Source organism: Sarcophilus harrisii, chromosome 3 (assembly GCF_902635505.1).
Source record: "Sarcophilus harrisii chromosome 3, mSarHar1.11, whole genome shotgun sequence".
Classification (NCBI taxonomy): domain Eukaryota; kingdom Metazoa; phylum Chordata; class Mammalia; order Dasyuromorphia; family Dasyuridae; genus Sarcophilus; species Sarcophilus harrisii.
In genome coordinates this window covers 27,285,970-27,298,702 of record NC_045428.1, presented here as the reverse complement: position 1 = coordinate 27,298,702, position 12,733 = coordinate 27,285,970, and the positions used below count along the sequence as shown (strand labels likewise).

The window sequence follows — 12,733 nt, the reverse complement described above, 5'->3', positions numbered from 1 at the left end:
CCAAAAAAAAAAAAAAAAAAAAAAAAAAAGAAAGAAAAGAAATTTGTCTTATTTATTTTATAGTTGTGTAAAACAAAATGTTTTTATATGCAAAACATAAAAGTTAGAAAGATGAGACTTTCAAAATAGATAGTAGTATATATAGCCTACTATATTTATTTAAAGGCCCACAAAACAAAGTTTTTGTTTTTACTATAGTCTGGCCCTCAACAGTCTGAGGGACAGAGAACTGGCCCCCTATTTAAAAAGTTTGAGGACCCCTGAATTAAAGTAGGATAGGAATAGGAATAGTAAAGTAGGAATAATAAAATTCACATTTATATAGAGATTTTGGTTTCCAAAACATTTTCCTTTAAACAACCCTTCGAGGTAGATTATACAGTGTAATACATGAAAAGAAAGTCAAGGGAAAGAGAAATCAGAGAAGTTCCCAGTAATTTTCAGAATGATAATTTGAACCAAGTTCCCCTGACTATCATTCTCTCTGTGATTCAAAGGCAGATTCAGAATAGAGCAATGAATTAGAGAGAAAGAAGAAGCACCTTAGATCAGTTTTGCACTTAGAAAACAGACTTATCTGTTTTTAACTCGTCCCCTCTGTTCATGGTGGCCTGTAGATAATCAAATAAAAATTAAGCTTCATTCTTCATACATCATTACTTTAGCAGTGAGGAAATGAAAAGCTTAGCCTGGCAAGTGGAAAAGCAGCTGCTTGCATGACTTGTGTGACTATGTTTATATTTCAGTAATTTAAATAAATGATCATTATTCTTGTAAAGAGAATCAACAATCTAATAAGTATTTCTTAAGTGCTCACCATGTGCTGTGTACCAGGAATATAAGAGATGAAAATAAAAAACAGTTCTGGTTCTGTACAAGCTGATTCTGTGGGGTAGGGGGGTTGTATAAGAGTGCTCCCCTTCACAAGCCAGAGTGCCGACATATTCAGTAGAAGGGATCAGAAGACTGGGTTTGAATCCTTACACGTGGTTGTGTGATTGAGAATTACTGCTAGTAAAATGTCAGCTTTCTGAAGGGAGGGATGTTTCCATTTTGATGTTTTTAATCTTCCCTATGTGGTACAGTCCTGTTATACAGTAGATGCTTCATAAATGCTCTAATATCTGTGTTAAGTATATTGCTAGGCTGTTTGGAGGATTCTGGAACATACTTAAATGTTTGGCACTTACTTAAATACTCACTGACTAATCAAATATAATGATGTTTAGAATGTGTTATGATAAGTATGTATTGCTAAACAAATGCACCTTTATTTCTGGTTAATAATTTTCTTGTTGGAATGACATAATGGAAATAGCTTCTGTCCTTGACATTGGAAGGCCTGCTCTTGGGCAAGACAAACTTTCTCATGGATAAAACCAGGCAACTAAGTGAGTTTCTAGCTGGAAGATCCCCTCAAGCTCATGATTTGATGACCTGGTCATCTTCTTTATGTATATCCCAAAAGGAGCCCTCCTCAGTGGGAGCCAGGCTTAGAAGCCTCAAAGTGTCATAGACAAACTATTGTTTGGTTGTATCATAGAATGGTCACCTTGCCAAGTCTCCAGAGGCTTATTGGGAATAAAAAGCATATTTAAGAAATTGAACTCATAGATTACTTCTCTAGTCACAATCTTGCCTCCATCTTTAAACCTTTACTTGGCCTAAAAGCATGTCCCACAATACCATAGAATGAATCTCCAGAGAAGGGACAGTCGTTCTTTATCCTCTCAGAGATGCTATTCCTTTCCCACATTACTCCACTTTCTGAATCAGGGTTTTCACGGACTGGTCCCTATGCCTGGAAAATTCTCCCTTTTCATTTTCTCCTCCTGGCCCTGCTAAAATCCCTCCTTCTGCTGGAAGCCATTCCCAAGCCTCCTTAAGCTTAGTGTTGTCCCTCTGACATTGCCACTAATTTAACCTCTCTCTGTATCTTGTAAACACATAATTGTTTGCCTATTATTACCTCCGTTATTCTGTAAGCTTCTTGAAGGCAGAAACTGTCTTTTGTCTTTGTATTCTCTTAGCTTGGGACATACATAGTAAATGCTTAATAAATGTAATTAATTTTTTGTTGAGACACTTCTTACCTGCATCTCGCTTCTTTTAATGTACTCGTTCAATCTAAACACAGAGAAAACTCTTAAGTGAGCATGAGTTAACATCAAGAATGATTAACTTTAGATTAACTTCAGTATTTGGAAAGCTTGGTGATCTCAATGATCTGAGTGATCTTTATAATAATCTATCATAATTCTACTCTTGTTCTTAGAAAGGTCTTAGATCTTAGAAAGATCAGTTTAGTCACTTTTGGCTCCACTAACCATTTATACCAAAGTTTCCCTTCCCTGGCCACCATTGTTTTATATGTATTGCTTTTCCTATTAGAATATAAAGTTCTCTAAGAGTAGGGAGTATCTTTGCATTTGCATTTTTATTTTTACATTTAACATAGTGTTTAACATTTAGTAATTGCTCAGTATTTTTCATCCCTCCATCTGTCTATCCATCCATCTCTCTGTCCACTTCTCCATCCATCCCTCCTTTCACCCATCCTCCTGACCATTCATCCATCTTTCTATTCAACCATCCATGTTCCACCCATGCATCTTTCCTTTCATCCACCTATCCTTTTGTTCATCCATCCATCCATCCTTCTGTTCATTCATCTATCTATCCTCTATCCATCCATCTCTCCTTTCATACATCCTTCTGTTCAAACATCCACCTATCTATCCCTTCTTGCAATCATCCCTCTATCCATATAATCATTCCGGCCTTCCCTGTATATTTTTTATCTGATAAAGTGTTTTGAATACTTGCTATACTATATGACAACTGGTTGAAGGAAAGGACATTTTTTAGCTTAGGGGGAAAAATGTGATTTGAGGGTGGAGGGGAGAAAGTATAATAACTGTCTTTAAATATCTGAAGTATTTTCATTGAAAGAGATTTAATTTATGTTCCATTTGACCCCTGAGGACAGAACCAGGAACAAAGGATGTTGGTTGCAATGAGGAAAATTTAGATTTGAGGTGAGGAAAAATTCCTAACTCTTAGATCACTTCCCTAAGGAAAATGAATTGCTCTAGAATAACATGAGTGCTTACTCTTTGGATGACTAGATGTCCACTTTCTAGGATGCTCTAATGGTAATTCCTTTGTTGGCGTAGGTGCTAGGCTAAATCTCCAAGGTCCCTTCCAACAAAATCTAATCCTGAGACTATGGTATGTCCCAAAAATTCAATCAATAAATCAACAGATATTATTAAGCACCTACTATATACCTTTCCTCTGATACATACTGCATGTATGAAAATGAACAACTTATTCTACTTATTTCTCTAAGAATAGAGGTGTCTGTTAAATGCATCCTGGCCTGAGCAGCTTAAACCAGCTTGAAAATGAATTGGACAACAACCAAAATAAAATACCCGACCCTAAAATACAATAAAGCACAGATAACATTACATTTTAGAACTAAATCCATATTTGGCCCATAGGGTCCCTTTATGTAAGGTTTTGTGATTCTCCTTCCTATTGGAGCTTGAAGCCAGTGTCTTAGACAGCTCTCTCTTAGTTACAGGAAAGTGACTGGCTTGCATTGACTGAAGGAATCTCCTTATATGGGAATTCTCTATCTTCATGAAATCCCAGGTCCACGCCTAACCTTATCTGAATGTGCCAGGCACTGTGGGAGACATCAGTGAACAAATACAAAAACATGAAACAATCCTTACTTGCAAGACGAGGGAAACAAGTACTTGTGTAAATGTATACAAATTAAATAGAAATTCATCACAAGGAGGGTTCACTTAAATCGATGGGGTCTCTAGACCGTCCCACATTGTGTGCCTATAGAAATCGGGCACATTTCAAGGAAATGAAATCATGGAAGGAGCTTATCCTTCAGACAAAATATTTGAGGTTTTTTTTTGGGGGGATATTACTTGAATAATACTAATTGAAATGATAATACTTTGGATAATGCAAATATTCAAAACAGATCAATACTAGAGCATTTTCCTGAAAAAATTAATTAAATTAATTATATTATAAATATATTATAATTTCTAGTTTGTAAATTAAAGTTTTCTCTTTACATTTTTTTTTTTTTTGGTGATTCAACCCATTTAAAAATATTTAATTCAAGTGATATTAGGTGAAAATTTGTTTGGCCCAAAGGAGCTTTTATTTGTACATATATTTCATCCCTGTGCACAGATGGGAGCCAATGGACCCGCTGGATTCCCCTAACACTCCATAAGTTGTTCAAGTTTTCACCAGAATCCTTTGCCTTTGTCATCAGAATTGCATTTGGGCTTTAAATGCAAACCCCTCTGTGTGGCAGACTGGGCCCAGATGTGTATTTTGTCACTGCAGGAATTAAAATCTAAATGCACTTGTTTAAATTATGCATTAGGAGAGTTTTCTGGTAGCGCAGAGGTCATGGGGTCAGTCATGCCAGTGGGAGGGCACAGATGGGTTCGCCGCGATCCTTTTTAAGGGTTGGAGATCACTTTGATGGAAGTGACAGTATGACTGATTTAACCCTTTGAGGAGGGAGGGGAAATGTAACTGGACCATAATGGATCATTACCAGAGGCACCCTGGCCTATTCTTTCTTTCCTTACCACTTAAATGGACAAGTCTGCAGCGTGCTTACTATCTCCCTTTCTAACGATTCAAAGAGGAAAATCTCTGCAATGGAAAACACCATGTTGATTTTGTAAAAATTATAGGCAAAATCCTAAGGCCTAAGGCTGATTTTTAGGGGGGAGGGGAATTTTCTTTTCTTTTCTTTTCTTTTTTTTTTCATGTTGGTGAAAAAACTAACTAGTCAGCCAGTCTTCCAACCTATTGACCTGAGGGTGAAGTGCAAAACTCCTATGGATGATGGATTGGTTTGCCTTGGTCAAAGACATCTGAACATTTAAATATTTTATTGTGATAGCATATTCCTCAGGGGCTCTGATCAAAGGAAATGGTGTTTTTGTTGAGTTTTTGTTTGAGCCCCAATTTTGTAGGGTGAGAAATTGTTCAGAGCTAGTTCAGACTCCAACCAAGGAGGCAGTGTGGTAGGATGGTTAAAACAGGGGCTTTGGAATTAGAGAATCAGGTGTTGACTGACAATCTGCATAAGGGTGTGCAGAAGAGATGGAGCTGTAACTGACAGTGAAGAGGGAAAGGGACTGCAGAAGCCCTGTCTAGTTCAGTGCTCCCATTTTCAAGGGAGGAAACTGAGGTCCAAAGTCAAATATGTAGTAAGAGTCTGGGGCAGATTTGATCCCAGGACTCCTTATTACCCATGTGACCTTGGTCAAGATCTGAGTGGACCTCAGTTTGAGTTTGAACTGTTCGTTCTCTCTCTCTCTCTCTCTCTCTCTCTCTCTCTCTCTCTCTCCTGAAGTAATTGGGGTTAAGTGACTTGCCTAGGGTCACAAGCCAGGAAGTATTGTGTGTGAGACCAGATTTGAACTCAGGTCCTCCTGACTTCAGGGCTGGTGCTCTATCCACTGAACTGCCCTCTCTTGAAAGTTCCTCTATGTAAGCTCATTTGTTGTTCTAACTGCTGGACTGGAGATCTCTAAGGAAGATTCTGACTGTGGAAAAGTGTTTCCTTAGATTTTAACAATCAAAAAATGTGTCTCAGCCCATCTTATAAAAAGCAATGGAGTCCTTGCAATGTTCTGAGCTCAACAGCAAAGGATGGAGGGGGTTAGGCATAAGTTGTAGGGTCCAGATGGAAGGACAAGACACATCCTTATTAAACCATTAAATCATTAAGTCCTCATTAAGTCCTTCAGGTGCTGACTGACAATCTGCACAAGAGTGAGAGAAGAGATAGAGCTGTAACTAACAACAGAGAAGGGGTAGGAAAGGGACTGCAGAAGTTGGCTAGTTCAGTGCTCCCATTTTCAAGGAGGAAACTGAATCTCAAAAGCAAATGTGTAGTAAGAGTCTGGGGCAGGATTTGATCACGGGCTCCAGGTACAATTTGTTAAGGCAGGAAGTATTCTAGAATAATAGTTTTTTTCTGCCTCCTGTAGGTGATCTATTAAGGTCCATTTACATTTCTTATCCCTCATCAAAGGGTAAAATCAGTCATTCTGTCTCTTCCATCAATATGAACCAAGTCTTTGAAGCTAGAATGAACATAGCATGAGTTTTTGATTGGAACTTAGAATCTATGGGGCTGGAATGAAACTTACAGGCCATTTGGTTAATTCAACCCTTTTGTTTTATATTGATGCACAGATTCTCCCAAGATCATTCTATCAGCAAGGGTAGATCTTCCAATTCAAAATAGGACCCTTTTTCCTACTACAATTGACCTGGATAGAATGGAGAATTCATGAAAAAGAGTAGTGAGAGATGATGGTTTAAGACAGTAGTTCTCAAACTTTTGTTTTCACAGTATCTTTATCCTATAAAAATTATTGAGGATCTCTCCAAAGCGTTTTTGTTTATCTAGGTTATATTTATAGACATTTACTATATTGGAAATAAAAACTATTTTTGAATTTGTAGACCCTGTAAAAGGGTTTCAGGGATCCCCAGGATTCTCTAGCCCATACTTTGAGAACCACTGATTTTGTAGAACCACTTTGAGAACCACTGATAATGTAGCTGGAGAGTTGACAATGAAGAGGTATTTGGAAGAATTTTGTGCATGGCAAGCAGAAGAATGAAATCATTATCAGGAAGTAAAATCTCTCAGCTTTCTTTAGCATGTATAGGCTAGGGGTGAGAAAAACCAATTAGGAAGTTCCTATGGTTTTCTGGAGAGGTAATCTGGTGTAATGAATAGAGAGCCTACTTAGAAGTCAGTTAGATTATTTTTTAATGTCTGCTTTGATCTCTTGCATCTGGACACATCCAGATGTGGGCAAGTCCCTTAACTTGTTTGTGCTTTAGACAACTCTTAGTATGATAAGTTGCATAGAAGGTACCCAAGCTACACTGGTAGAAGTTTATTCACCAGGAAGTTCCTTAAACTAATGAAATCATAGCTCAAGTATGAAGCAAAATGGGAAAGAACAAGAATGAGGGTAATTGGAGTATATATATATGTGTGAGAGCAATATATGTGTGATGCATTTTTGAATTAATAGAATTTTTTGGATCAATTTGATATTGGGGGTAAAGAGGAAAGCATCAAGATGAAAATGACATTTTCAGCTTGGTTGTCTGAGGTAATAGGAATAATGATAGAAACGGGAAATTTGAGAGAGGTCTCTCTTTGGGTTAAAAGAGTGTGAGAATTTTGTAAACATAGATAACATTTGAGACCCCCAAGTGGATAAACATTCTACATTTTTAGAGATGTGTGACTTAAGTTCGGTTTAAAGGTGAGAAAATTAATGGGGTTCATTTCAGTCTTTTGTTCCCAGCTTGGTTGAATTGATTGATATTTTTCTAAGAAATGCTTTTTTCATTCATCATCAGGATAGTGCATAATACTTCAAGAATTAGAGGTGTTACTTACTACCCATTATTCTGTTGGGCCTAATGAACCTAAAAAGTGGCATTTGACCAAGAAGTCATAGTTTTCCTAAGGCTCAACTAGGAAAGTTGGTTGGTACTTGGGATGAATGACTCCTCAAAATCAACTTTGGGAGACAAACTGGTTGAATGTGGGGCAGAAGAGAGACTTTAGGACAGAATTGGAACTTGGGTTGCCACGCCTCATGCATTAGGGGAATTCTAAGATATCACTGCATGAGAGGAGGAAGACTCCAGAAGATGGCTAAATCATCACCGAGGAGACCATTGTGTTCCTCTCTAATTCAGCAGGGCAGAGCTGGTTTAGGGAGCGACACACTTGCTTTATATTTAAAGGAACATAAAGTGACATGTTAGTTTTCTATTTTAACTTATTCTTATTAAATAAGTCTTAAGCTTTGTTGGTTTTACTTACAAACAATATTGGCACCTTCCTCGTTTTGGACCCTTATCCCATTTAATCTTTGGCTTTACTTTCAATTCCTAATTATTATTCACCCTTATAGGATGATTCAAAACAATAGATCCTTCAAAACTATTAGTTTGGAATGTGTTGCTTTCTTTGGGCGGCATATTTTTCTCACTAATTATGTTTTAGCTGGGCTAATAATTAAATAATTTCACATTCTTTGAATTCTGATCTATGGGGTAAGACAACTCCAGAGGTTAGAATCAGTTGGAAAAAGCTAGTCTGGAATCAATTACAGGTCTACTCTGCATAAACCACACAGAAGATGGGTCCCCTGTGGATAAAGGAGAGGTGGTTGCAAATCTTTAAAAAAAATTCTCTCTAGTAAAACTATTCATGAGTAATAAGACAAAGAGCATCATAGAAATACAGAAGGGCCTTGACAACCTCCTTAGAAAGAATGAAGGTCAAATGGATTTGTGACCTTATCAATATGGCCATTCCCTCTACAGATGAAGACCATAACCCTTACTATGTCACTCATGGTGTCCACACATTGAACCAGGGACTTTCCTTGCTTTCTCTTGACAAAAAAATATACCAACTAAGCTCAAGGGTTAGTTATCTCTATTATTTCTTGCTTTTAAAAATCAGGGGATCAATTGTGCTTTTCCACTCATATGTTTTTTTCACTCTTCCTGTTTACTGCAGGTAAATCTTACCTTCTTCACACATTCTATTGCCTTTTGGCTGATAATAATTTTCAACTCTTCAGATAGTGTTATCTTCCACATCTCACAGCCATATAAAAATCTAGAAGAATATTCCTATTTTTGAAATGGAGTTTTGTTTCAGGGTGAAATCAGAAGTCATTAAAAGAACTTTACTATTGCCCAAAGGCAATCCTAATACGAAAGATGAAGTATCATATAGAATTTGACTACCCATTGCTACTTTCTATGAAGGAATCTCATGAAGTTCTAATTTGTTTACAGGTAATGAATGTTTATATGACACCTACCCTGAAATACCTCTAGAAGAAGTGCCTGAAGTCGATGGAGAAGTAGGTACCCTTTCTCTCAGCATTCAAGAACCAGCTTCTCCTGCAACATCCTGTGAAGAATTCACTCCAAAGGAGGGCTCTCCTTACAAAGCCCCCATTTACATTCCTGATGACATCCCCATTCCTCCTGAATTTGAACTCCGAGAGTCAAATGTACCTGGAGCAGGATTAGGAATATGGACCAAGAGGAAGATTGAAGTTGGAGAAAAATTTGGGCCATACATTGGAGAGCAGAGCACAGACCTTAAAGATCCCAGTTACGGGTGGGAGGTAAGAGAAAGCACTTTTTGATTGACTTGTTAAATATTATTCTATACAGAGAAGAGATAAAGTCTTTAAGTGAATGAATAATACAGATGGTAGAATTGATCTTTTAAAAAACATTCTGTGTGACATTTTGGTTTCAGATAGGGTATTTTAATAAGTCTGAGGTTTTTTTGTTTTTTTGTTTTTTTTTTTTGATGGAGAGACAAAAAGGCTGCTGTCTGGTACAGATGTTCCTGGATATTTTTTCACTTGGATCAACAAGATATTTAGAGTGCAGAGCATGGAGGAGAGGTCCAGCTACTGGTTGAGTTGGGCCAGGAGAAAAGAGGAGAGTTGAGGAAATAAGGTCGGACTTAGGAGAGTAGCACCTTTGTAATGGGATTCTGTTGGGGCTGGTGAAGGACTAGAAGGCAAAGCGTGTGTAAAAGTGGTTTCTAGGAGGAAGAAGCACCTTTATCCCTGATGTTACCTAGGGGCAAAGCCCTCATTCACTGGGGCTTGTCATGCTTCTGCTTTGAGGTATGTTGGTAGGAACGTGGTAGGCTGGCCTAGAACATCCAAGACTTCTTTAATGAGTAATCAAATTAATTATTAAATTAATGAGTAATCAAATATGCTTTCAAAAATTGGACATTTCAGGATATAATTATGCTTCTGAAAATTTTACTTTCCAGTGGTTTTTTTTAATGCTTCAGAAATAATAGGAGGAGACAGTGAACTGAATTAATCACCATTTTATACCTTTGGGCTTTGCTGATGATCTTTGTTTCAGTTACAGGCAACAGGAACCACTTTTCCCTCAATCGTGCGCTGTAGTTTCACTGGATATTCTATTTATTCTGATTTGTGGCTATTATATATTCAAGCTTTGCTCCTTCATTTTGAGGCTTTCTTGGTTTGCCATTCTTTGAGGCTCTGTGTGAGCCTCAAAGTGTTTGTGTCCTGTTATGAGTTTTCATAGGGATCCTTTTGTCTAGAAGACTTTTAAATAGCAACTACTGTGTAAAAAAACTAACGTGAAAAGAGCAATCTATAGTCTTAATTTGCAATTTTGGTTCAAGAGTTAGGTTGTAGTTTGAAACATGTCTCCAAATCAACTTCTGAAAGATAAATTCAATGCAGGGCATTGAGAGAGAAAGATCCTAGGATTCAAGGTCTTATGTAGGGATATACACTAATATATTACCCAGTGATGGGAGAACGGAGACTAGAAAGACCAGGAAGCCAATCCTTTTAAATTTCAATGCCCTATTTATATCACCCTTATTTTTCTGCCTTTGTTCTAGCTTTGACAAAGAAAAATCAAATATTGAATGTAAAATGATGATTTCTGCCATAGTTTTGCATAGCCCCCATTTCTTCCTCTTTGAATATGAAAGCTAAGCTTCTCTGAAATATGGGGGATAGCTTGAGAGGTTGTTAAAAAAGGAAAATTCTCTCCCAGAACCCAACCAAACTTTTTTTTTTTTGGATTTACTGTGCAAATATAGTTTTTATTTGCCTTTACATTTGGAAAACTTTTGTGGTTATATTATATGCCCACAACGTTTTCTGGATTATCTAGGCAACATCTGAAACATCTCAGAGCCATTTCTGAATGGGGGAAAAGGTAAATGCAAAGGAGCATAGCTTTAGGAGGTGTACCTGACCATGAGTACCTGGTATTTCAGCTAGACCAAAGTCAGATAAGCTAGATTTATTTTAGTCTGTTCCCTTAATATTTACGATCATTAATAGAATATTGGGTTTGATTTTTAACTAGGAATAAATAAGCAATGCCTTTAGGACTTAATTTTAACTTTTTGTCCCTTTGCTCTATTTGGGCCTTTGTGAAATCCACAATAAATGATCACCGGTGGTGGAATACTGGGAGGGGAAGGAGAGAGACCTGACTAGATTCCCCCATAATTGCAAGTAAGAAATCTTTGTTCTTTTGACCAAAGTCCCAGGAAAGTCATTGTATTTTAGTTGCTCATGTATTGAGAAGTAGCTTTTTAAAAAAATCAGTGTAGCATTAAGTAATATGTGAGTGGAATACATTTTGAACCAAATGCGTCTGAACTTCATGTTATTGTTCACCTTTAAATAATGGCCATAAACATCCCAGCAATGAGTAACTCATTAGCCTTTTATTACAAAATCTTTAGAGTCAAGTAACCAGTGTGCTCTCTTCAGGATTCTTGAACAAGTTTAGAATAAACCAGAGAGTTGAGGAGGAAATCATTTTAAATTGTGGGGTTGGTGAACTATAGTGAACAAGTTGTCTCTGGTTTCTGGAAAGATGAGAAAAGCCCAGAAAAGGGAATTTATTATAAAAAGTATTCACTCTACAGAGAAAAGAAACTTTATATCCTGGAAAGTACATTTGTATTTTTGTCATTTGAAATGCAGTTGATGATGCTTGTTGCATGAAGTTCAAAATATCACATTGATTATTTCTATGGAGAAAGCCAGTGCCTCTTCTTTCTCCTTCAAGCATTAAACTGATGGTTGATTCAAACTAGTTTAATTTGCCAAATATCCATTACTAATCTATGATGTATTGTGTTTGATTTTAGGCAAGGTAACTGCAGACACAATAATGAGACAGTTGTTACCTTCAAAGAGCTCACACTTTATAACATCAACTTTCTAGGTCTTGCCATTCACCTGGAAGGCAGTACTTTGTCAGCCTTTGCTCTTTGGATTGTGGTTTCAAGGCACTGTTTGTCACTTCATGATAAGGGATCTATCCAAGAGTGGGTAGGGGCTCAATAGAAAACCCCATTATCATCAGAGACTTTTTCATCCAAGTTTCTCACTGCTTCTCTGAAACCCTCATTCTTAGTGGTCTTTAGGTATACATTTCTATCATCAAATCTATATTTATCTGTCTTTCTCTAAAGTCACTGCTTTGTTATTCTGATAGTTTAGATCACATAAGATGTCGCCATTCACTTTCAGCATAACATTATGGTTAAAAAACGAAGTCTCATTTCTTGATACTTTTCAGTTTTCTGTTTATTTGCTTGTCATGATATGAGAAGCATAGCATCATGGGAATGCTGGTTTCCTCTTCCTATTCTCATCAGTTCTCTCATAAATGTGAGGTCTCATTTGAATGTTTTGCCTGACTCACAAAAATCTTGTGGTCCAAGTTCATTAGTTGCCACCCACCTCTACGCTGACTTCTCTGCTTTCCCAAGAAGCCCTTCTCTTCTCTCAGGACTTCTGAGTCTTACAAAGCACCTACAGGTCAGATATTAGGAGAAACAAGCTGGCTTTAGAGTCAGAAATCTCACTTTTAGTACTTACTGCCTGGAGGATTTGGAGCAAGTCACTTAACTTTCCTGAGAATGTTTTCTCATCTGTAAAATGAGGAGAGTTGTATGAAATGGCTTCAAAGTACATCCATGCGTTATCTCAAATGATGCTCACAAAAAATACTATAAAATAGGTATAAAGCTGTAACTGGGTGGAACAATGGGGCTTTGTTCTAGGGTGAA

At 37.2% G+C, this 12,733-nt stretch overlaps 1 protein-coding gene across 5 annotated transcripts in view; it reads left to right on the top strand.

Annotated features, from left to right (window-relative positions):
* Positions 1 to 12,733, top strand: part of MECOM (MDS1 and EVI1 complex locus) — a 668,000-nt gene that overhangs the window by 313,102 nt on the left and 342,165 nt on the right. For all 5 annotated transcript variants that reach the window (XM_031957626.1, XM_012546602.3, XM_023500819.2 and 2 more), the window contains exon 2: positions 8,914 to 9,251. In XM_031957626.1, coding sequence (XP_031813486.1) covers positions 8,914 to 9,251 — 338 coding nt within the window. The remainder of the gene's footprint in view (positions 1 to 8,913; positions 9,252 to 12,733) is intronic.